This window comes from Trifolium pratense, linkage group LG4, assembly GCF_020283565.1.
Source record: "Trifolium pratense cultivar HEN17-A07 linkage group LG4, ARS_RC_1.1, whole genome shotgun sequence".
Lineage (NCBI taxonomy): Eukaryota > Viridiplantae > Streptophyta > Magnoliopsida > Fabales > Fabaceae > Trifolium > Trifolium pratense.
The window spans coordinates 53,830,403-53,857,489 of NC_060062.1; the positions used below are offsets into that span (position 1 = coordinate 53,830,403).

A 27,087-nucleotide genomic window follows, 5' to 3' on the forward strand; every position below is an offset into this window, starting at 1 on the left:
TCATTTAAGAGATTGACCGCTCCTAATAAATGTTTTGCCATACACACTAACCGAGGAGTTTTTATGTTTAACCCTATTAAATTTTAAGTGTAAATTTATTCCTATAACACATTGCAGCTTGTAATAATAGTCCTTATTTTGATTTTTCTTTTTTAACTAGAGGAGTAGCAGAGAGCTACAAGCCCCAAAAAATATATATATAATAAAAAGAAAGTCCCTATTTTGAAATTGTTTTATAAAAAATTGATGCTTTTACTCCTCAAATTATAGTCCTTATAAAATGCAAATATGGACTAAAAGTAAATTTTTTGAGGGAAAAAACTTAAAAACTCATAATTTTATAGAGACTAAAAATATATTTAATCCAAAATTATTAAATAAAATCACATTAATTTATTTACAAGCACCTAAAATTAGAGTGAGTAAATTAGGAGATGTTATTAGCATATATATATATATATATATATATATATATATATATATATATATATATATATATATATATATCAAGTTGTTACCACTATGAAGATGAAGATATTTCTCAATAAGGTTATTGACCAAATCGTAGATACCGTAGGGTTCAATGTGGAAGAACCCTTCTTATTTTATATATAAGGATGAAGAGATAAAGATAGAGATTAAAAAAAAGATTTACCTTTATATTAAAGTAGCAAATAAAGAGATAAGAGGGGATGTGGACGGATGAGGGCAAACGGAGTCGGCGGCGCCGGTGGGGGAGTGGTGGAGGGAGATGGTGGTGGAAGAGAGGGTTTTGAGTGATATAGAAGGGGTTGATACAGAGAGATAACATTTGTTTCTTTTCTTTCTTTCAAATAAAGATAAGAAGTTTGTTTGATATAGTCAAAATATAAAAAAAGTTTGTTTCTATTTTTAAGGAATGATGCGTAAGTTAATATTAACTTTCTTTTGAAGTAAGTCTAATTTATCTCACCATTTTATATAATAAGTGTATTATAAATTTTAGGTGAATATTCTTTCACTATTGAATTTTTTTTGTCAAGTAGCGTAGTGGCTAGAAAATTCACCTTAAAGATGAAAAAGTGGAGTGTCTCGGGTTGAACCTGGACTCCTGCACATATAGTGCGATGTCTCTATCAACTGAGCTAAACTCACGTGTACATTGCACCCGATTCTTTAAACATGGTGTATAATATTATAGCATAACTCTTTTACATCTATTTTTCTCACCCTTTTTTATATAACAAGTGTATTATAAATTTTAAATGACTAATCTTTTACTATTACACTTGTTTTCTTTATATTCTTATTTTTGCACTAGTGTATGTTAACTAGGCTTTTACCCGTGCTTCGCACGGGTGGATTAAACACGAAACCAATTTTTAATGATATAACCAAAATGAGACCATTAAGAACCATCCACAAAACAACAACGTCTTGAAATTACACAAAGATCATAGTCCAATAACAGCAAATACAAAACATATTACAAACACAAATGACAAAATACTAAACAAACGTTGACAAGATATTTGAAAGAAACAAGCAACAAACTTGTACGCTATTCATAAACTTTGTAAACATAGGTAAATCCAGAACCATCTAACAAATTAAACTTAAAACAAATAATATCCCCGTCAACAAACCCACGCTCTTCACAAAAGTCACTCCAACCTTCTCCTATCGCCGTAATTTTGATAGGCTCATCAACAAGATCAACATAAAAAATCCTAACGCCACCATCATCTCACAACGCAGTGATAAACGGAGACTGCAGAGCACAAAGATAACTCTCAAACTGGCCGAAGACACTCTGGAAAAAAAATAGGAAAGAAACATCATAAGCACAACACCCAAAAAATGCCAAAAACAATCTTCAAGAAGACACTTACCAAATAAGGTTGGGCAACATTCGACCCAGTAAGACGAATACAGAAAAGAGCAGTATATGGAAGTTGCTGAGAGCGACTATGATAAAAGGGAATATCAGAAAAAGACAACAAAGGTTCTTGGTACGCAAAACCAAAGAGATCACCACCAAAATAAAAGAAGCTAAGAATGCTAGCACCACTAAAACCAAACACTGATGGCATCTGCGACCAACCATCAATCAGACGAGGAAGGAAGAGGCTTCCATTATAACCAAGATCAAGGTACCGACCCTGCGAATCAAAAACCCTCCAAGAAGCACCCAAGTTAAACTCCCTAGAAAACGAAGGATCCACCTCACCAAAACCCTACAGAACAAATAAGAGGTTAAAAACGATAAAAACCTTGACCCTAAAGAACACGACCACCACAACACAGAACTTCAACACACCTATCCATCGAAATAGATCGTTGTCAAAACACCGTCAGGGATCGTGGAAAACAACCAACAGTACTTTTTCATGTACACCACCATCAGAGGAAACAAATCCAGCAAAATAGGGTAAATTAATTTTGTTTTTTGGAAACAATAAATGAACTTAAAAAAGAGCCAAAGACTAATAACAGAAGAGCTAAAAGCTTTAGTTTGTTTTATGATTTGCGAAAAATGGAAAGAAGTTGATCACTCGAAAAATCCTGAAGAGACAACAACTAACGAAGATCAAAGTAATAACCAAAGAGAAAACAGGAGTAGTAACAATAGATCTGAACAATACAACAAGGCTATGCACCCCAATGTAGAATAAAGCAATAAATAGGACAAGGCCAAAATAAAAGTGGAAGACGCGCAAGGAATAACCTAGACCTGACACAAGCAAAGGCCAAAGCAAACAAAGTCAAGTCATTTCTAAACAGAACAGTGATTGTGCTACTATCGAGCAATTAAACACAGCTGTTGCAAAGAACTCTCGAATGCCATACGTGGCAAAACACCCAGATAAAATTCATCCAACCGTCGAAGAGCATACAAACAATAGCAACTCTCACAACAGTGAAAAGTAATTTGCACAACAGACAAAAGTAATAAATTAACCACAGCTTTAAAAACAGAAAAGCTTTGTCTTGACAAGAAACAAGAAAGCTTGTATCTTTCATCGGGACCACTCCAAAGAAACAGTACTAAAAAACAAACCCTAACCACGACATCGTGAATTAAATAAAGGAAAAGTAAGAGCTCATCTATAATGTATATACTAAAATTAAAGAAATCAAAGGGTTATAATTGTATTAAAACGTGAATAAATCCAAAACAACAACACACAAACATAAGAAAAAAATATACAAACCTTAAGTGCAAGTTCAATTTTTCTGGAACACCTTTTGATAAACCACATTTTTAGTGATATTACAAGCTCTACCATTATCATCCAAAGCCAAAATTTTGAGCCCACGGTTACTCTTAACACGTGAAACAACAACATAAAGTTGTCCATGAGAAACAACAGGTTTTGGAAGATAAAGACCAACATTAGTTAAAGTCTGACTTTTATTAATGGTCATAGCATAACAAACACTAAAGGGGAATTGCCTTCTTTCAAAAGTAATTGAAACATTTACATCAGAAGGAATCAAGTCCATACGAGTAATAAACACTTTTTCCCCAGCATGCGAACCATTAATAATCGAAGCACCGATAATATCGTTACCTAATTCAGAAACAATCAACCGTGTACCATTACACAAACCAGACGAAACATCATTGTTTCGCAACAACATAATAGGCACACCAACCTTCAAAACCAATTTATGATTAGGCATTCCCGAACACTTAATATCATTTAAAAATTCGGTCGTAATCCAATGACGATCAATCCCAATATCTTCGTCACACTTACACATAGAGTCACAACTAAGATACTCTTTCTCTTTACCAGGAATAATAGAAACAACATATTCATTAACAGATTCAACAATTTCCAAAGTAGGAGCAAGAATAGCTCGACCACTTAAAAATCCCAAATTTCCAATATTGTCAAGAAAACAAGGATACGTCGAAGACACAATATCCCCAATTGGATCACCAAAACTCGGTATACAAAATTCTTGAGGAATTTCAACCATAGCTTCACCATCCTCACTACACCCAAGCTTACCATCACCAATATCCAAAATCCATTTACCAAATCGTCGCAAATCAGCATTATCAGTCTCATTATCAGAAAATTGAAGTTGCATATTCTGAGTAAGCTTAAACACTTTACATCCAACCCATAATGGAGAAGAGTTAATAGTAGCATGAACAATATCAGCCCTACTACCTCGCGGAATAACAGACAATATTTGCCGAAAATCACCACAAAAAACAACGGTTTTCCCACTTCCGAGAAAGAGCATTCCAAAGATATGTTTTGCCACTTCCACCAAATCCGTCAACAAAAAAAACAAGACCCAACTTATTTGCAACAGCATTAATAATATCATGATAAGCAACTAATTGTTCAGAATTTAGATTATGGAATAAACAATTATGCTCAACCAACATATCAGAAGACTGATAAGATAATTCGTTTGCTATAAAAATATTATCAAAAGGAATAGGGTCAAGCGAGATAATACTTGGCATACACTCAAAATCATCTAAAGTTTTACCATTTAGTCGCAAATACTTTTCAACTTCAACCAAACATAATTGCTGGAGATTTTCATCAGAGACAACCAAATCTAGCAATAAAAGGCCGATATCAAATAACTTAAATAAAAACCAATAATAGAAACACAATTTATAGCAATAAAATTTTTAAAAAACACCAAACCTGACTTATTGAGCAAACGACGGTGCTTATACAACAAACCATCACATAGTATTTTCCACTTCCTAGTCCAAACATTAAGCGGATCACCCATAGAACCACCCAACAACATCATCGCAAAGACCTTTCTCAAATAAATTCCGGAACCAACAAAAGAAAGTTCATCAATAGCATCAAGAAATTGACGATCATTAGCCAACAACCGCAACTCTGCACAAGCTTCTCGATAAGAATCATACACAACCCCCAAAACAGTGCGAATATCTTCAAAATTCTGACAACCAACCTGCACATTCAACAACAAGCTCATATAATACAATTCCCGTGTACTTGGTGTCACAAAGGTCAGCCTGCCAATTGTCGTTCCTGATTTCTGCGGCCGCCACACCCTATCATCAGAATCATAAGTAAATTTGTTTGGAAATTGAGCATATGTCAAAGACCTACCATAAGAATAACACCTATTTGCCTCCATCCACGCCATGAACATGGAATTTTTATTTGAATTTCTGTTTAAAACCGAGCTCAAATTCGAATCATCCCTGTAAACAACTCTACGCTCATCACGCAAGTGAAAAGTCAAACGCAACACAGCAGGTCGACGATCGTGAATATCAAAACGAAAAGTTCTCCATATTGATTCACACGGGGATAAATACCTACAATCATAATACTGCTTAATCTCATCAACAGTTTCATCGTCACCCACTTCCAACGCAGCAGTTACCCTATCAACACCCTTCGTGATATATTTAAACAGATACTTAATACAATTCGACTTATTACAATACTCAATATTAACATGAGCCTTATATTTCATGATTAGCTTAGGATTATAAGGCACAACATTTCGATTATCAATCCGAATCTCATTCTTCAATACAGAAACACCATGATCCCTCCTTCTATAAATAGGGTACCCAGAAGTGTCAAAAGAAGTGTTGGAAACAAAAATTTTTGGATAAAATTTCGAGCACCTCTTATCCACCATGCAAGGACAACCCGACCTAGCTTTTCCACAAGGACCATGCATCATAAATTCCGTCACATTGGCAAAAAGCTTTGGAAAAAGTTGCTCGTCAGGTAACTCCGCACAAATAACCAAATCAATCGCGCTGGGAGAACCCAACTTATCACGGGGATCAAGCCACAAAAGAATATGGGCATGTGGCAAACCACGCTTCTGGAACTCTATAGAATATAGACCTAAATAAATTAAAAAATCATGAGACAACCATAAACTAAGGAAAATGATACATAAAAATAAATAATAAAAGTAACACCATACTTGCTATAACCCTCCCAAAAAAGTGGCCTTTTCTGAAATCCTTCATCATCTTTGCAAGTTTTATACGGAAAACCCTGCAGCTAATATCAGGTCTGTAAGGTGCATAATTTTCGGTCTTTGTAAGATGACGTTGTATTTCCTCCCATTTTGGATTGCAAGTAACAGTAAGAAACAAATCAGGATAACCATAACTCTTGCAAATAGCCATAGCATCTTGACAATTGTTAAACATATACCTTCGACCACCAGTAAAAGACGACAGTAAAACAACGCGAGAACCAATCGAGGATGCATCGACATCACCACGACTAACAGCTTCCTCAACACTAGAAAGAAACCCAGCACGAATATTACTATGATTACTCCTAATAAAAGACAACCTTTGAGACTCAATCATAGAATACAAATCAACGATAAACTGCTGGAAAAGACGACGTCCCCGGAAAACAACAGAATCCTCAACACACCTTTCCATCAAGCGATAAGCAATAAACTCCCTCAAACTAACGCGAACACGTTTTTTAATTGATTTAGAACATGTTGTTCTATTAAGTTTGATATCTTCCTGATACTGATCCTCTCCATAAGGAAACAACAATGGATATTGTAAGGGCATATACTTTGAATGAGTTTCATGTATCCGTTGCAACAAACCACCCCTTTCACGAACAACTATATCCCTTTCATCTTGAGAGACATCAAAATCCCCAACAATAAGAGCAGCAATTTCATCAACTGCTGGGACATTATAAGTCCTAGCATCAAAGGCTCTATTCTGAAACAACCTAAGCCTAACAGGAACATTGGAATTCACACGACAAAAGTCACGAACCATCCTAAAACTCTGCACTAATTTATTATAGGAATCCATAACCTCCAGCAAGACGGCAACCAACGTGGGATCAAGACCATGAGCGGAAGAATGATCCCTTAAATCACGAGAATAAGAGGAACATAAGCAACATGGATAATAGGAAAAACACAAACAATAAAAAGACTAAAGTAAAAATAAAAATAAAAAATAAAAATAAAATCCCACAACAAACCTGAAATGCAACAATCGATTGGACACTTCGTTATCGGTGTCATATATGTAAAGTTGAGCAAACTTAGGTTTAAAACCTTCACCAGGAAGAAGAGTCCCAATTCTATGATAATTTTGACCAGAAATAACAAAATGAGGTGGACCCTTAGTATTCTTATCAACATCCTGAATTTTACCACCGAGAGAGGTAAACGCAAACATACTATTATAAGACCTTATATTTGATAGAAAATGTCTACTTCTTCGATCAACACCATTAAACATTTTCCGCAACAAAGTAGGAGGCTCAATCATTAATGGAAGAGTAACATTCCCCTTCATACAACAAATAGAGACCTTAACCTGATTACCAGTTCTCTCACCGTCTCACACTAAAGCCCCACAATCCGAACAAGCAACATCCATATCACCGATATTCATCAGAGCTATAAAAACAAATCACAAAATCAGAACGATGCAACAAAAGACCACAACGAAGCATAGCAACAAACACAATTTTACAAACCCTGAGATTCACAACGACGGAACAAAGCAGACTGTTCGGCATCAAAACAATATCGATTAAGATTTCGAGTCTGGCACCCGCTACCAGCCAGCCCTTTAAAAAGCAAAAGGAATAACTTATATAAAACTCAACAAACTCAGCAAGACAAAAAAGCGGCACTCAATTAATCTACACATATTTAAATGACAAACCAGAAGTATTTCCAGGACTCCCAGCAACTTTACGACGCTTCGTGGGCGAGAAAATACGCACTTTATTGAACATAAAAGGAATTAGACAAATAAGAGGCAACAAGTAAATTATATATCATACGATGAAAAAAAAAAAAACAGATTCTCACGACCACGTCTGACTTTGACAACGGGTCCAGCAAAAGCAACATCACCCCTCTTTCTCTTCAATATAAGAAACCTCTCCAATCTCCTCTGCCTCGCGAAACAACCATGCTCGTCACCGACCAAAACACCCATTGTCTCAAGACCAAATTAGGAAAACTGAAAACAAAACAATAAACTATATACAACTAAGTAAGGACACAAGTAAACAATGCACCACATAAGCTAAAGAAAGAGAAACGAATCAAATTAAAGCACCAATCCCCAAGCTCAGAAAAATAGTCATGCGATAGGTAAGGACAAGAGTAACCAGTAAAAAAATCTAAAAAATCAATAATACAAAACAGAAGAAAACAAAAGGAAGTTAAAGCATAAACCACCAATAAACGAACGCAACAAAGTAAAGTCGAACAGTACGGATACAAATCCCTACAAATATTACTTTAGGAACAACAAGAGCAAACACACGTAACAACGTGGAACAACTTAAAAAACGAACAAGACAGGTAAATTAATTCTTCTATCGCTAAATATAATAAATATTATTTTGATTTTCAACCGAAATAAGTAAAAAACAAGAAAGATAAAAAGATTTGATAATGAATTTAATAAAGGTAGAGAAGAGGAAAATACAAGGAATATTTTGGTAAATTTATATTCTATAAAACTTCAAAAGCAATTTTCAAAAAAGATAATGGAATAAACATATAATAAATTGACTTTATATAGATTAAATTTATATTCTTTGTGGATGACCTCAAAATCACAAATCAAAAAATTCAAAAAATATAATCAATAATACATGAGAAATACTCCCAAATTAATATGAACGTTTCTAATTGTTAATTAGGGTACGCTTGGTCTGCAAAAGTATAGTTAGTTGACAGAACAGTACAGGACAAGTTATTGAGTTACAGGACAACTTTTTGTATTGTACTCTGTTTGATGATCAGTGTACAGGACAATCAATATTGTACTGTACCTTATTTGATATGTTAAGCACTGTACAAAATAATAAAAAATTTACTATAATGCCCATGTTGATGTAAAAATATTGATTTTACATTGTATAAAGCCACAAAACAATTGTTTGAAGATATAAAAATATTTTATTTTAGTAAAAAAAAATATTTGTTATTTCAATAAAATAACAATGATTTAAACAATTAAAATATAAAAATATGTTCGCACAATTACTCCGCCGGAATCGATTCGTGGTTGCCGCCGTCGCTGGAAAAAGTGAACCAGTTTCAAGTAACAAACAACGCTAATTTCTGGGATCTACTTCAATTTGGTGAATCTGGCCACTTGCATAGTGTAACGACCAATGTTTTAAGAACCGGACCGGCAGGTTCAACCGGTTCAACCGGGAACCGGACACAGCAGCGGTCCGGGCTACTGCTGAGAACCGGTAGTCTGCAGAACCGGGAAAAAACCGCTTGAAACCGGTACGAACCGTTCGGAACCGTTCGAACCGGTGAACCGGGAGCGGTTTGAAAAAACCGGCTGGTTCGGAATCTTTTGAAAATTAAAAAAAAAACTGTGTATTTAACGTGTTTTTTTTTCCTGTGTGTAACCCTAATTTTTCTCTTTCACTTTCCAGAGAGCGTGAAAACGGTGGAAGGAAAACCAACACCTATTTTCTTCTTCTTCTTCGTGAAAACGTTGTTGTTGCTGCCTCCACTGGTAAGGATTGAGCACCTGCACTTTTTTTCTTCTTCTTCTTCTTCGTTAATTGTTTCTTATATTAGATGGTGGAATGAAACAAATTTATCCTATTGTTATGTTTAGGTTTCTTAATTTGTTTCTTAATTTATGGAATGAAGAACTAAGGTTTTTTTTTCCTTATATTTCAAAAGATTTTTTTTTCTTATATTACAGTAGTTTCTAATTTGTGCTTTGTTTGTTTTAGGTTTTTAAAGTTTCTATTTTGTTAGTTTGTTTATCACCTGTGAAGTAGAATAATTATTATGAACCAATTTTAGTAATTTGTTGCTTTGTTTACCAATTTAAAGTTTATTTTCTATTTCAGAAAATTATGTCGACATCAGCATCAACTTCTGTTGCTCAATCTTCACAAGCAGCTCCTCCAACACAAGCTGATGACTCTATGCAATCATGTCGACAAAAGTCAGACCTTGCTTGGGACTATTGCACATATGTTGTAGAAGGAAGGAATAAAAAATTTACATGTATGTTTTGCAAAAAAGTTATTAAAGGTGGAGGGATACATCGACTTAAAAAGCATCTTGCCGGAGTAGTTGGTGATGTAAAAATTTGCAAAACAGTGGATGCAAATACCAGATTTAGGATGCTCGAGAGTTTGAATGAAACTTCAACAAAGAAGAAGAGAGCTGCAGAGACATTTGATGATGAACATCCTTTTGGTCCTAATGTTGTGGAATTGGCCGATGATGACACTAGTGAAATACCACGTCCAGCAGTGCATGTGTCGTGCTCCTCTCGACCACCAAAGAGAGCAGCTACATCTCAAGAGGTGGGTAGTTTCTTTGCTCCAAGAACTACCCCCTGGTGCGCAACCAACAATTAAGAGTGTGCTTGCAGGTAAAAAAGTTGTGCATGAAGTTGATATTGCTATTGCAACTTTTTTTCTTTGAAAATTGCATCCCTATGAATGCTTTGAATTCAAGGTCTTATCAGCGAATGCTTGATGCAGTTGCTTCTATTGGGTCTGGATATAAAGGGCCAAATTATCATGCTATGAGAACTAGATTATTATCTGATATGAAAAAAAAAGTCCAATTGCTAGTTGATAGTTGTCGTAGTCAATGGGTAGAAACAGGATGTACAATCATGGCAGATGGGTGGCAAGATCAAAAAAATAGGCAATTGATTAACTTTCTAGTTTATTGTCCTATGGGAATTAGTTTTATAAGATCCGTCGATGCTTCAGATATTATTAAAGATGCAACTAATCTTTGTAATCTGTTTGTTGAATTGGTTGAATTTGTTGGTCCTAAAAATGTTGTGCATCTTGTAACGGATAATGCCGCTAATTATAAAGCAGCAGGAAGAATGCTACATGATAAATATCCTCATATCTACTGGTCACCATGTGCTGCGCATTGTCTAAACTTGGTTTTAGGCGACATAGGAAAAATGGAACTTGTCCAAAGTCTAGCAAAACGTGCATCATTAATTACAAAGTTTGTTTACAATCATGGGTTTTTGTTAGCTTTTTTGAGGAAGAGGGAAGGATGGACAGAAATTATACGTCCTGGTCCTACTCGTTTTGCCACAACCTTTATTGCATTGAAGAGTCTTCACAAACACCAACATGATCTTACAGCTTTGGTAACTAGCAAAACTTTTGTTGAGTCTATATACTATAGAGACCCAAAGGCTAGGGATTTCATTGCTGTTATCCTAGATTCTAGATTTTGGAATGATGTTGAGATTATTGTTAAAATTGTTGCACCACTAGTATATTTGTTAAGGATTGTTGATGGTGATGATAGGCCATCACTTGGTTATGTGTATGATGGCATGTTTAGAGCAAAGAAAGCTATTAAGAGCATTTTCATGAACAAAAAATCCTTGTACAAACCTTATACAAGGATTATCAAGCAAAGGTGGGATAAACATCTCCGTCAACAACTACATGCTGCTGCTTATGTTTTAAACCCAGCATTCTATTATGATAGGGAGAACTTGTCCCAAAAGCCCGAGGTTATGGCAGGATTTCTTGAAGTGTTGACTACACAAGTTGATGGTAATCGGACCAAATTCTTGAATGAAACCAATCTTTATCGTGGAAAGGTTGGTGAGTTTGGCAAACAATTAGCTCTTGATTCTATTAAGCATATGCGTCCCGGTAACTATAATTGATATAATGTTTTTTAAATTCTGCATCTTTACCTTTAACTACATATTGATCATGATTTCGATTTTGTTATGATTTTGATAGATATGTGGTGGAATACTTTTGGACATAGTGTGCCAAATGTGCAAAAATGGGCAATTAAGATACTTAGTCAAACTGCTTCATCATCGGGTTGTGAAAGGAATTGGAGTGTCTTTGAAAGAATACATACAAAAAAGAGGAATAGATTGAAGCATCAAAGGTTGAATGATCTTGTGTTTGTGCATTACAACTTGCGTTTAAAAAATAGGTATGCAATTATTTTTAATTTTTACCTTCAATATTCTACATTTCATTATTTATTATCCTTTTTACATTGAATAATCTTTGTCTTTTGTTAGAGCCTTCAACAAGATGGGAGCCTATGATCCTATAGACTATGAGAGAATAGATGACATTGAATTTTGGATCATGGACGAAGATACAAATTCTACCCCCATTCTTGATTCCAATGAGATAGAAAGTATGCTTTACAATGAGGAATCAATTCCCATAATTGGTACTGACAATGAGGAAGGTGAGAGTGAGATTATTACTTATGTGCATTGAGTTGTATACTTGTATTGTGGTATTTAGTTTATGAAAATGCTATACTTAATTGTTTACTTTATTTTTAGGTGAATTGGCACCCACCATTGGACTTCAAGAGGGGGGACTTAATTTGGATTCATTTCCACAAGAAGATGTGGATAGTTATAATGGTGTTGATGATGATGGTTTCCATCAATTTAATGATTGATCATTCGATGCATGAACTTTGAGTTTGAACTTGAATATGGGAGACTTGAAGAGGGGAGACTTAATTTGATATTTTGATGTTTGAATTTAGATTATGAATTTATGTTTTAGTATTTGGTATGAATTATGTATTTGGTATAAGTATTATGAATTTGGACTTTGTATAAGTATTATTAAGTACTTGGTCTTGGTATGAACATCATGCACTTTAAAACTAAATTTTGTTAATTTGTCAATTTATGTCTAAGTATTTGTTATTCTGTTACTGATAATTTGTTTAGGAAACGCAGGTTTTGAACTGTCCTGACAGAAGGCACTCGCTAGGCCTTCGCTCAGCGAACGTGTGGCGAACAGCTCGCCACAGCTCGCCACGAGCAGGTGATCCACTGGTGTGGTTCGCTTTGGCTCGCTGAACCTTCGCTCAGCGAACGGCTCGCTGATGCTCGCCATGAGTCAGTGGCTTCCTGGCGTTGTTCGCTGAGGCTCGCTAAGCCTTCGCTCAGCGAACAACATTGTGACAGCAACTTTTTGTTGATGATTGTAAGTGTAATTAGACACTTGTAACATGGTTTAATGGTATTCTTACATGATTGTTGATGCTTATAATGATTGTTAATCATGTATGAAGTTGTAAATGAAGAATATTAAGGTTTTGTTAATCTTAATAATGACGTATGTTGGATAGTGTTCCACATAGTAAATGACGAGCTTTATGCTAAATAATTGTTGGTGAATTCATGAAAAACATATACATGCATTCATGAATTGTTGTTGTATATTGGATATTCCAATAAAGACGGATATCGGATTATATTTATCCGATAAAGACGAATATTAGAGGTGAGATACTCTAATAAAGACGAAATGGTACCACATGCATTAGATATGTCTAGGGTGACATTGCATGAAGTTGAAGCATTAGAATGCATTAGGTTATGTGTACATTTATGTGATAAGTGATATGTGACACATACTTGGCTAATTGTGATAAATGATGATTGATGTTGAGTATTCGATTATATGTGTTTTAAGAACTTATAATTGAATGGTAGATTGTTGATGAATATGTATAAATGTATGATCTATGCATGTATATTGAAGAAGTGTTTAAGTACCATTTTACTTACACTTATATTTTGATTATGTGATCTAACTCTCATGCTTTGTGTTATGTGTTGGACCGTTGGGGGTTCAGATTCTCAGGTTGAGGATCCCGATCAGAGTTAGAGGGCTTGCTCGTGCTTGTGATAGTGCGCTTTTTGGTGAGGAGTTTAGCGTAGACTACTCCTTAGATATAGTTTGTATATCTTTTTGATTGAGTTGTATAGAATTGCTCTGATTAGGTATTTACCGGGTTGGGTTATTCGATTGAATTGTATTAAGCCCGTGATGGCATATTTGAATTTGCTAATCCTTACTCTTTTATTGTAAACATAATATCCTTTGTTGATATGGCCTAGAGTGTAACATCCCGGATTTTTATCCAAGATATTAATTAGAATTTTACTTAGTTTGAAAACGTGCGGCTACTTCTTTTTTTTTTTTAATAAAATAATTCTAAAGATAATTGAAATATAATTCATAGAAATATAAACTTAATTAATTTGAACAATAGTTTGAAAATTCCAGCGGAAGAGAATACAACAGCGAATTATTTATTACATAAAAATTGTCAAATTTACAAAACCCAATTTTTCCCCGTTCGTACGCGCTTCAAGCATCACATCACATTCAATCAAAGCTTTCTCCTTGAGTACCTAAAATGTTGGTTGTAAGGGTCAATTTCCTGGTCCACATTGAATCATACTCACCACAAGAAAATGTTATAAAACAATAACAAAACACTTCACCTTATGGAAAATATAATTATTAGTTTTCAGAAAGAGTTTGGTGATTAGAGCACAAGTATAAGAAGTACCATTGTTAAGGCAGAAAATAAACAAAGCAACATATATTACAAATTGCAAGACAAGTCAAATGAAATAAGAGAAGCAACGATCGCAGTTTAACTACGGACTAACTATACTTTTTGTTTTCCTTCCTTTTTACGTTGGTTCTTTTATGACCGGGATAATTATCTACTTTTGTTAATTTTCTTCCTCTCTATATGCAATGAAATGCAACTAAGACAATCCTATATGAGACAATGATCCGGATAAGAAAATCTGCCACACAGGCTAAAAATAAGTTCTGCCACACAGACTAAAAATAAGTTCTGCCACACAGACTAAAAATAAGTTCTGCCACACAGGCTAAATAGTAGGTTCTGCCACACAGACTAAAAATAAGTTCTGCCACACAGGCTAAAAGTAAGTTCTGCCACACAGGCCCTAAAAATAAACCAAGCCACAAAGGCTACCTACAGAAACTCTGCTATACACATCTTATATGATGCATGAAACTCCACTATCTTATCAAGACCAACTTGACCTGCGACAAACTAGTTCCCCTTTATTACTTTAAGTATATCCTTTAATTTGTATTAAACAAGACTAGTGTAATCCTCGCAATCGGAAGCAAAATCATATATGTATCTAAAGTGAATAGTACGAAAGGGTAGTATAAATTATCCAACCATGATCCTCTCATGAATATAATGAAAGTAGAATTAAACACACGTAGCATCATGTATACCAATAAGAAAAATAAAGAACAATCTATTTCACATAATAAGTACTTGTGGTAACTAATGAAAATATATATATCAGTTCTAGTAAGTTAAGTACGTGAACGAATAAAACACAGTTAGCATTAACCGAAACAGATTATTGTTATTATCATTTCTATATAGAGTTGATTCATTTGGTTCATTTTAAGTTGTAAAAGTTCTACTATCATCTCACAACATAATCCTATGTAGCATGAGTGTGTGGGGAAAATGCCCTTACCTTAGACGCTTTCCTTCAATCACTATACTAGCTTAAATTCGCAGCTACCGTGCACATACGATATCTCACGATCCAAAGTTCGATTTGACGATTCAACGGTTAACGGAGACAATCCAAGGGAAAATGAAAATGACATATAATTAGGATTCACAAGGTGAAACAAAGAATAAAATAGAAAAGGATGTAGAGAAAGGCTTACATGAAATATAGAAGAAAATATATGGTATTGTCACTTGAGAGACATAAAATATTCTAAATGAATTATAGATGATGATGGTGCGTGGTTAGAGACTTGGCAAATCAAGAGGATGGTGTGAGAGTCTCAAAATTTGCGTTTAGGCTTGCATGAAAGAGGGACATTCAATTATTTGTTTTATGAAAAATGTTTGGAAGTGATTCTATGGTATTAAGATGTAGATAAGGAATATATAGCAAGGCTTAGAGGTTTAACGATTATATATCAGCATGACATACGCTTTGGTCAAAGTGGAGATCAAAGTGGTTAAATTCCTTTCATGAGTAATTATTGGGTGGAAGAGGACAATTTAAGTGGATGAATAAATCTACATAAATGCCTAATCAATTGAAATAATAGTAATTGAATGACATATCTTCATTTGCTAATATACTGGAATAAAAGTTGGGTGAGATACATGTAAACTCTAGGAATGGTTCATTGGAAACGTGTGAAGGAAAATCAATTGTCAATAATCTCGACTTAGTTAAAATTAAGACTAATATGCAATTAATTTCAAAACTCACAAATTAGTTAAATAACAATAACAATTAGAGTAACTATTATCTCATCAAATACTAAAGTAAAATAAGAAAATGGAATATAAAATAATTACTTATATAGATTTTATTAATCAAATAACAAATCAATAAAATGTATGTATAAAATATTGGGTCGTTACATAGAGCCTAGGGATATTGTGTGAACAATTATGATATTGTATGATATACACTATGATCAATATTTGCTTTTAATCTCCGTTGTGCTAGCATGATTTTAATTATGCCGTGATTTTGTATTATAACATGTGACGCCTAAATTACTTAAGTGTTTTATTTATTTATATTCAATAAATTCGCGTTAAGGGGTTTGGGTGTTACACATAGAGGTTATGATAGTCTCACATAGGCAACAATATTGCACATCTGGTCCAGAGTACCAATTGTTAAGAAAATGTTTTACAACACGAGGAAGCTATTTTGAGCGATGGTATGGTTGGAATTAATGTGTTGCTGATGAATTAATTTGTTAATAACAGCTTAACACCCGTAGTTTTTGTCGAGACTATAATTAGTCAAGAAAAGAAGTTGAGATTATAGTGATTTATTGGTTGAAAACTCAAAACTATTATCGGCGTTGAGCAGCAATATAAAAGTGGGGATACTTTTCTATTAAGGATTGTGGTGTAGAATACATTTGATGACGTTGAAGAAAAACAAAGAATGAAAATTAAAAGAAAAGGAATCAAAAAACTTAGGATGATTTGTAGAAATTGGAGAGTGAAAAAAGTAGTAAAAGAAGTTAATATTTATCTATCTAAGAGGTAAAAAAAGTTTAACTGACGGTAAAATTACAAAAAGTTTTTTTTTATTAGCTCTTTGGGTAATGTATAAGAATAAATAAATTATCTAAATATATTGAATACTACACTGAAAGAGTATAAACAAAAACGTAATAACTAAAGCTGACTTGATTACAAACATAGATAATAAGGAATACACCATTTAAGTACCATGACACAGATATTAATAGAACAAAAACGTCAAATAGAATACTTCCATACAGACCAAGGAAAACCAACCCAAAACAGGAGAGAAGGGCGATAGACAAAGTAACACATGGATATAGATTGGCTGCCATTTGACTTCACACAATTGTCACATTGTTTCGAACCAACTCAGCAACACAATTTTTTAATTGAAAGGTTGTGATGTAAAACAATGTGCAAATCGGTTAAAAAATAAACTGCAGCAAATCTATAACTCAACCATGAAACTAAAGACACCCTTACATATATTAATAGAACAATATCCCCAGCAAAAGACACTAAACTACTTAATACAATGCTATATAGAAATTGGAAACCACAACAAGCGCAGCAGCCAACACTCATCCACATCAAGCAAATAATTAACACCCCTAGCAGTACCGCTAGAACCAACCGCATCGTCATCACTGGGAATAACAACTACCTGGTGACCAGCAACGTCAACAACACCACCATCAAACGCATCAAGACCATCACTTGGGAGATCATGCAAATCAAGAGACAAGTCACACGAAACATCATCCAAACTAACAAGAGACCTCAACATTGATTTTTTTTTTCTGGAAAAATGAAAACAAACACAATTACCCACCAAACCGAACAACAAGAGAATAATAATTATAGAACAAACTCCAAGAGACACATACACGAAAACAACGTGGATGATCATCAACGAAACACCTAAGAGCAACGACATCATTAGTGATAGCAAGAACTTCCCACGCAGGACCAGCAACAGTAACACCGACAGGACACCTCCTGACTATCAAAACAACAGGCCTATCCTTCAAGATTTTTGCTCCACCGCCATACAAAGCATAACCAATACCCTATAAAAAAAAACCCCAAAACAAATATAAAATAAACAAAATACAAATACCACAACAGATGCAAACAACAAGTAAAAAACAAAACACCACACCATTGCATTAAAGTTAAGTGCACCGACACCACCCAAAAAATCATCAAACACTCCAAAAGCAGCAGCACACAGGCCATCCGAAACATCAAATCTCAACCTAGACTTATAATACAAGAAAATTTCAAACCCCAAAAACACAAGAACAAATCAACAATAACTTAAAATGACCCCATACAACATACCCAAATTTAACACAAGTCATAGAAACACGACAATTAAAGCAATAGTAGACACCATCAGAAAGAACCAAAGAGCCACCACACGAACAGACCGCAAACATCTTCATATGCACCCTCTCCAAACCGGTGATTGCAGCACACACCACAAAGGGACCATCGTCAGGAATGGTCAGGAGCTGACCCAAAGACTTATCATGATAGAAGCCATGAAACTGATAGCGCAAAGGCACAACACAACCAGGAGCAGAGACATCACGCATTATACAAGGAAGGCGTCCAAAATTTTCCAACCTAAAATAAAAAAGGGTAAAACTCAGATTCACATAAAAGCAAGAAATAACAATTAAGTCCTAAGAACACCAAAAAAAACCTTGTCCTCAAACGGTAGACCGCCCTAAGAGGAGGATTCAATAACATCCTAGATACACCACCAACATACTCAACCACGAGCTCACCTGTCACATTGAAAAAAGGCAAACAGTGAACCTAAATTTTTTTATTTTTTTTATTAAAAAAACAAACGAAGCAACCGAAAACAAATACCATTTTCTTGACCAATTTTGACAAACTGCATAACAAAGACAAGGAGCCTTGGATCGCCCTCCCTAAACAAACTCTGGAACTTTTCCACATATTCCCCACGCAAAGAACACCTAAACTCCCCACTACACAAAAGCACAAGAAGTTTATAATACATGTAAGCCTAAAAACAAAGCAAAGTAAAAGTTCCATCCAATAATACAAACCTATCATCAACAAGACAAAACTTAACCACAACATCCAACCCACGCGTACTGGACGAAGAAGCCTCGTAACGCACACAGGTAAGAACTCCAATAACATCTTTTAAAAAAATTAAACATTAGGGAAAAAATACTTAAAAATATACAAACATATAACCTAACCCTAACCAACAAAGGGATAATACACTAAAAATAAAAATAAGCAAAACAACAAAAAGAACTCACCAACCAAAACATGGTACCCGACTCCATAACCAAGTACTTCAGCAGTCCAGGCCAAAATTACGAATAACCTCACAACGTGAAGGAACCACAACAGTCACTGAATCCAAAACCATCATATTCGGATTATCAGTCGGGAAAAAAACACCACGATTCTCAGCAACATGACAATTCAGAAACAGATAAACACGCTCTTCCACAAGCAACCGAAGATAACGATCAACATGCTCAGCATGCACAATACCATAGATTTTGTTACCCTAAACAAACATGACAAAAGATACCACGTGGGCAAAACAAATCCGGAAGACAGAAACGACAGTAAATAAAAAGGATCTCCACATTAAATAAAAAAAATGTTTTTAAAAAGCGAGAAACCAAACACACCTCACTATCGAGCAAAATAAATCCAATTGAGATAATCCTAGCTGGGATTAAAGTGCTGGTAGATAACCACAACCTGATCACACGAGCTCTCACAGCCCGGTCAGTCCTCCCAGGGTGCAAATCTCTCAAAGTAGACAAAGGAGAGTTCATATTTGAGTAAAATGGGAAGCCAAAGTAAGAACTACTTTAAGCAACACATACCCTAAGTTAGTACTTTATAGAGTAAGTAAATAGATACCATATCAGGAAAAATACCACCTCGTAAAACGTGCGCTTAAACAGAACCAAAGGTATAGAAGCCACCTCTAGCATTTAAGAAAGAGACGCGACACTACAGAGCAAAGAAGAAGGATCTGCAAAGTTGGATAACACAATAAATTTAAGACCTGCAACATGAATAAATCCAGGGTTTTACAGATATAAGCAACATATGATTAGACAATTTCACATATGGCAGACAAGCTAGAGCATTGGAAAAGAAACTCCCTACAATATACCACAAAAGATGGCCGTAAAAACCAGTAAAAGTCCACCCAATGTGACACCAAATGAATGTTGGCCTTACACCCTACAGTAAAATGACGAAAGCATGGCCACCACAAAAGAGGCACAAAACCCAAAGAACAAAATCACCCCAATTATATAGAGATCAAGGCTCTATATATTAAAGCAAACATAAAAGTTTGGTCCTGCTATCCTTGCACATACAATAAGCGCGGTGATCCCATCTACGTAAAATATTTTAGATGTCATCCCACATAAAATTATAATAAATTAACCTGTAGAATAATTTATAAACAAATTATAAATAGATTTTCAATTCTACCAAATATAAATTTGGTTGACTAATATACTTTAGGTGCACAAGAATTCAAGGAAAAAAACAACTCAAAGGTTGGAATAAAATATAAGATAATATAACACGGCAAAATAATATTTGTTTTTAATTGAAAAAAACATTTTCAATTCTACTAAATATAAATTTGGTCGACTAATATAATTTAGGCGGACAAAAATTAAATGAGAGTGAGACTGTTGTTACTTCTTTATCTTCAAATCATTTTCGAGTCAAATAAAACAAGTCTAATAAATTCATAACGAATTATTATTATAAGTAATAAATATATGCACTATAATTAATTTAACTATTTATTTCGCAACTTACAATAAAAAATTTAACATTATTGTTATTTTTTGGGTATTGAGACTGTCGTTACTTCTTGTAAGTTCTATTGCAAGTTGGCATCGCTAGAAATGTCACTGATTTTATATAATTTATTTATATTTTTTCAAACATTTTTTGGCATGATTTGTGAATTTGCTCGACACTTAGGGTTTGGAAATGGATGACAAGAACAATGTGAGGAAGGGTGTTAATTTTATGGTTGTTGACGTGGATGGGTGCTAGTTGTTGCACTGCTTGTGGTTTCTAATTTTGATATAGTATCCTAATAAGTAATGTAGCGTTTTTTATTGGGGATATTGTTATATAAATATATCTAACGGTGTATTTAGTTTTAACGTCGAGCTATAGATGGGATGGTATCCTAACAAGTAGTGCAACATTTTTTGTTGGGGATATCGTTATATAAATATATCTAACGGTGTATTTAGTATTATGGTCGAGCTATAGATGTTAACTAAAGTGATGTTAACTATATTTCTTTTATTTTTGTGATCTAATGGGTAGAAATTATTGAGATAAATTAGTGTGGGCCATTAAACACAGAGAAACCAAGACAACAGAATTAAAAATGACCTAAACATACTTAGATTTTTTTTTTGGGGGCTAAACCAAAATTACAAACAAATACACCATCCAAACCAAAACATATTTAATTAGGATTTTAAGCCAAAAAGGCATAAACCACTGGAAGCTAACAACAATATTCAAAGACGACAAGAACAATAACCATAAAACAACTACACTATCCTCTGTCGCTTGGACTGTGCAGAAGAACCACCAATGATTTCATTAGAATTTTCTTCCAGAGAAGATTCCACAGCACAATCCAAAACATCACCAACATCTATATCATAAGAGAAGCACCCAGAAGAAATCCCATCCCCAGAAGCAGCAGCACCACCACCACCAGTAAATCCGGGAGCAACAGAACCCAAACCAAGGTAAGTAGAGGGACATAGCAAACACTACAGGTAAAACCAACAAGCATAAACATCCAATCCAGAACACAAGGCAATAAAAAGACAAGAAAAAACCCCTAACTAAATTCATGAATCAAAACTAACATGGGAGGCACGATAAGTACAACATGGGTAGACATACACCCCCAATAAATCACCATGTGTAAAGACATCCACCACCTCACAAGCCACAAGAGAACAAGAATCAGCAGCATGAACCCTCTTAACTAAGAACAACATTGGACTACCAAAAACGTCATCCAACTTAATAGGGTAATGAGAACCACCCCCAACCTAAGACGCGCCACGCAATACCCACTCCATGATAGCTATCCGACCCGAAAACCACACTATAACGACGCCGACATTTTAATCGCCAAAAGTAACAACACCACAATCCATAATAAGCCTTCTACACAAATGTCATATTACCCACAAAAAGACAAACCCAACAATAAGACCAACCCAACTAACCCAAAAGGCCCAAAATGTTTTTTCACCCCTAACCCTTACAACCACACACAAAGTAACAAAAATAAAAACCGGAAAAGGAAAATTTATAACTCTTAGCTAAAAATAGAACAAGTGAAATGATATAAATTTTGTGAAAGTATTTTCGCCTCCCGTTTGTTGATTCCTCTTTATATCTTGTTAAAGTACTGAAATTTAGTAGGTACACATCCGGGGTGACCGCAATATTGTTGATGCGGTAAGCCTTGCAATCGCATCAAATTTCCCTATTGAGGAGTTTTTCTCTGTTTAGCCACACATGGGAAGACGTTTTTTGTTTCTTATGTGCTTTCTTTTCCAATGATCAATTCCGCCGGAAGATAGGATTAGCATCCTTCCGGACTCAAAATTGCATCACATTCTCTCTTTTCTCCCAACCAAATTATCGGCCACCACAAAGATCCTATCCAAGAGATGGAAGCTGTGTTTTATTTCTTATGTGCTTTCTTTTCCAACTTTAACCTTACTTTTCCTGTTTTGTTTGGATCCATTCAATGCCTTTTGTTTTCTGTGAGGTTTGGCCATGTTTTTATTCCTACACTTCCAGGTTTTGCCTTTAGTTTCTTTGTTTACTTTCTTGTTGCTTTTGGTTTACATCAATTAGGAAGGAGATGTTATACAAATTTGACAATTACAATTGACAAATACTAACATTGATAGACGCCCTTAAATGATTATAGATATGAAACAAGTAATTTAACAAGGAAGGAATAATTTAACAAAAGAAATAATATGAAACAAGTAAATAGTAAGTAGGCCTTTCCAAAAAAGGTACTACAGAGCATAAACAAAGGATCAACACAAACATATCAAAATACATTAATAAAAATCAGATATCACACACAAGTGGACCACATCTCTAACGAACGAGTTCAACCCAGACAATGCAAACAGAGTCAGATGAAAAGCTAAAGAGTCCAAGGCGAATAAAACGTAAACAAATATAATACAAGCCAGTAACCGAAACAAGACATAGCCCCAAAGGCAACATATCATACAAACAAACCAACAAGTAAATAAAGCAGGACATTAGAACGTATCCAGCACGGGACAAACGGAACAAAACACGAGAACGACGCCAAATCAACCCATCTTCGAAACCTTAGGGATAGAATCACGAAGATCACATCCAGAATCATCAAAAGAAGTTTCCAACTTTCTCTTTGCTGAGCTTGAAGACTTTGAAGTTAACCTCGGCACAAGCACGGAGATAGGAGTATCATCATCAACATCAACGGAACCAAGGCAGCCAACAGAAGCACTAGACGAACGCACATGAGTCTGCAAGAAAAGGGAAAAGCAAAAAACAACAAAGTGTTAAAGAAACTACAGCCAAGCAATAAGAATTGTAAGAAGCAAACAAAGGAAATAAACCTTATCAAGAGACACAGGACCACTAAGACAAGTTTGATCAGCAGAAGACCCAGCAGGAGACATAAGCAGATCAGTAACCAACTGATCGACACTAGCCTCGCTAAGAGAAGGATATCCATCATAGATGTTGTCATCACTTAATGGTGCAGGAATGGACAAACCCTAATATAAATAAAAACACGAGAAGAGTGTATAAAAAACTAACATCAATAACGAAGAATTATATAAAACCCTGAAACAAGTCAAAACAGAAAACCTACTGAAACAACATCAGGATTGCAACCAAGGGAATCAAAACACGCCAAAATAGCAGAATCAGTACAAAGGCACCTAACCCTAAAAGAACCATCATCCATAAGACCAGGAGCAGTAACCTTTGCAACTTTGAATAAAACCTTTGTACCGACTAAACCAAGTATTTCAGAGGGATAAGCACCAGCATTATCAGCCTAAAAAGTTTAATTAACGATTAGAACAGCATAATTAAAACAAAGATACAACAAGAATAAAGAAGGTAAAAATTACAGCTGCACGGGCGACCAAAGTAGCACACTGCTCCCCAAGAAGATACTGCATATCACCATCAAACACAACAAAAACGACATCCCCACCCCCATCAGTAACACGAAGCTTAACCCTAAACCTGAAAAACATCAAAACATAAACAATACCATAGAAGGGATATGTGACCACGAAACAAACTCAAGACAAATATGGAAAGTAACAAAGAGATAACAACACAAATATCCTAGACCATTAAAGAAAGTACAAACCATGGTATCATTTGGAAGACATGCTTAACACATCGACCACAATAGTAGGCACCAGAGTCAGGGGACACACTCTTGTGACACTTGCAAGCAGGATACCACCAATCCTCGTCAGCTTGACAATGAAGTACCCGCAGGTATGGTTTTTACCTTCCTCGTTCCCCATACCCGAATCATTGATAAATACCCGTTCCCCGCCCATTACCCGACGGGGATGAAAAATTGAACCCAAACCCCGTCCCAAATGGGTTCGGGTATACACAAATGGGTTCGGGTATCCCCGAACCTTGCCCTGCCCTGGTGAACCTTACCCGAACCCAAAATTTTCCCGAACGCTGACATACATACAATACAAAAAATTTCAAATAATAAAGTACAAACCAAAATTTCAATGCATTAAACATACAAATGAAATGATATTCCAAAATATCAAACCAAAATTATCAAAACCATAAAATAGTACCGGTACAAACCAATATTCCAAAATACCATCAAAACAACCACATAACCAAGAATGTTCTACATCATTGTTCACTAAAATTGCTAAAAAAAAAAATAACTAAGAACCATTGTTCATTAAAAATCCTAACTCAAGTAGATAAATAGCCAACACCAATGTAGTCTTCTTCCTTTCTCTTTCTCTAAATATTATCACCTGTGTCCATGTTAGCAGCAATTTCAGTCTCGCCATTAGGTGTTTCAACAGTTTCATTTAGTGGTGTGAGACCATTAAGTGAAGGGTTGGAACTTCCTTCTATACCAGGAGCTTGTTGCGGTGCACTTTCTTGTGGCGCGTGTAGGGCAGAATTACCAAAACTTTCCATGTCAATTTCCTGTTAAATTGTTCAAATTATAAAACCGATTAAACACAATCTGCAACAACGCTCACTCATTAAGCAAACATTTCACATAATATAATTATAATTTTCAAGAGAAATTGAAAAGAAAAACAAAATAGAGGTTGAATAAACTAAAAAATACACAATGAAGGAACATAGACTAATAACAACATTCTAAAAAAAAAAAAAATTAATAACAACAAAAATTGGGTTTTTGTTTTCACTTACATATATAAATCAACTAACAACAACAAAAATTGGGGCTATTTTGTATTTTTGTTTCACGCACAAAGATAGAAAATCAACTAACAACCACAAAAATTGAGGCTTTTTGTTTCAATAACTTGAACTTACTCTAAATTAAACAAAATCAAATGTATCAATCTATGTTACAATGGTTAATTTTAGAGTTCAGACGATGAATGGAAAGATTAAAGTTAAATTTTTTCTTTAGGGATTTATGGTTTTAAAGCAAAAACAATAAAAATTGAAGAGTAAAACTTACTATAAGAAGAATATTGATGAGGAGTTGAAGCCTTGAAGGTTGTAATTCGTTCTGGACTTTCCGTTGAAGGAGATGAAGGAGTCGAAGCCTTGAAGGGGTAATATATATAAGAAAATGAAACATAGCAATATAAGATGTGTAGAACTTGAAACGTTTGGAATGGAACTGAGAGAGAAGGAATCATTACTGCTTGTTGGGAAGTGAAATTATTGGAAGTGAGAAAGAGAATTAGGTGGAAGTGGGAAGTGGCAAAGACGCGAAGTGGGAATTGGGAAGTGAGAAGATGGGTTATATGATATGTGACATTATAAATAAATAGGGGTAATATAGTAATTTTATATAATCGGGCGGGTTCGGGGACGGGTTCGGGGTGGGTACCAATGTCTCCGTTACCCGCCCCATCCCCATGTTTTGAAATCGGGGAAAACCCAAACCCGAACCCAAACCCAGTCAAATCGGTTTTTCCCCGTCAAACTCGGGGTGGGTTCGGGCGGGTACCCGCGGGTACGGGTTATGTTGCCATGCCAAGCTACCACACCAATCACAGTGGCAGAAACGACAAAAACCCCATCAGAAGTTAATGAATTCAACCTAGAAACAGTTATAACAGGATAACTATGAAGGAAATCCTCCTCCATAGAAGGCCTAACACGAGGACCAAGAACAACAATTGAAGTAGCAGCATCGATGCCATGAACAGCAAGTCTACATAAAGTACAATAAGCCAAAACAAGTAACCTCAAACCACAATAAGAAACAAAAAAGCCAAAACAAAAAAATAAACGAAACAGTAAAGAACGACATGATATAAACCAACCCTTCATCCAACTTCCGCTGAAATAAATAGAGTAATTGTTTTCTGACAGTGGCATGGATCTTGGTACCCTAGGAAAAAACAAGCCAGAACCAATAAGGCGAGGAAACCGCAAACGATCAAAATTTATATAAACCACAACCAAACAAAACAAAAAAGATACATGACAACTAACCTTTGATTTGAATCAACAAGCACCATTTCAACGGAGTTAACCTGGTTATTCTTGAGATAAGTCGAAACCTCCCAAATTCTGGCTACCCTAACCTTAAACCTCCAAGCTGTTCTTCCGGGCACCACTTCGGACAAGGAATCAAACCTAGGAGCCATTGTAGTTAGCAACAAAAGTGAAACAAGCAAACAAAGAAATTAAGCAAACAAGAAGAAGAATCAAGCGAAAGGAATGAAGAATACAAACCACGCCACCAGACTATATAACCAAAAGCAATAAGGAAGAAAACAAAGAAATCAAGTAACACTCGGGACGCGTAACAAGAAAAGCCTGCGAGAACTGTCAGAATGGAAAAGGCATTAAATGGATCCAAACAAAACA

At 35.1% G+C, this 27,087-nt stretch overlaps 2 protein-coding genes and 1 pseudogene across 2 annotated transcripts; 1 reads left to right on the forward strand and 2 right to left on the reverse strand.

Annotated features, from left to right (window-relative positions):
- Positions 1-3,207: 3,207 nt before the first annotated feature.
- Positions 3,208-7,966, reverse strand: LOC123922919 (annotated as a pseudogene).
- A 2,050-nt stretch (positions 7,967-10,016) lies between these two features.
- LOC123924488 lies at positions 10,017-12,715 on the forward strand. The gene is made up of 4 exons (XM_045977394.1): positions 10,017-11,666; positions 11,760-11,964; positions 12,056-12,231; positions 12,332-12,715. Exons 1-4 carry the CDS (start codon positions 10,412-10,414, stop codon positions 12,451-12,453), a joined length of 1,758 nt encoding a protein of 585 aa, XP_045833350.1. The 5' UTR covers positions 10,017-10,411; the 3' UTR covers positions 12,454-12,715.
- A 4,707-nt stretch (positions 12,716-17,422) lies between these two features.
- Positions 17,423-19,727, reverse strand: LOC123922920. Its single transcript, XM_045975577.1, has 9 exons — positions 19,578-19,727; positions 19,255-19,450; positions 18,972-19,068; positions 18,769-18,890; positions 18,596-18,680; positions 18,229-18,516; positions 18,047-18,143; positions 17,806-17,954; positions 17,423-17,684 (listed from the first exon to the last, which is right to left on the reverse strand). The coding sequence occupies exons 1-9, from the start codon at positions 19,725-19,727 to the stop codon at positions 17,423-17,425; spliced, it is 1,446 nt and encodes a 481-aa protein (XP_045831533.1).
- Between the last annotated feature and the right edge of the window lie 7,360 nt (positions 19,728-27,087).

What these genes read in the sequence shown, in the direction of transcription:
- LOC123924488 (XM_045977394.1), top strand. Translation starts at nt 10,412, where the DNA reads ATGAAGTTGATATTGCTATTGCAACTTTTTTTCTTTGAAAATTGCATC. An exon ending in TATTAAGCATATGCGTCCCG is followed by an intron (nt 11,667 to 11,759) that starts GTAACTATAATT and finishes TGATTTTGATAG; the next exon opens with ATATGTGGTGGAATACTTTT. An exon ending in AACTTGCGTTTAAAAAATAG is followed by an intron (nt 11,965 to 12,055) that starts GTATGCAATTAT and finishes GTCTTTTGTTAG; the next exon opens with AGCCTTCAACAAGATGGGAG.
- LOC123922920 (XM_045975577.1), bottom strand. Translation starts at nt 19,727, where the DNA reads ATGAACTCTCCTTTGTCTACTTTGAGAGATTTGCACCCTGGGAGGACT. An exon ending in CAAAATTGGTCAAGAAAATG is followed by an intron (nt 18,681 to 18,768) that starts GTATTTGTTTTC and finishes TCAATGTGACAG; the next exon opens with GTGAGCTCGTGGTTGAGTAT. An exon ending in ATGACTTGTGTTAAATTTGG is followed by an intron (nt 18,144 to 18,228) that starts GTATGTTGTATG and finishes TTATAAGTCTAG; the next exon opens with GTTGAGATTTGATGTTTCGG.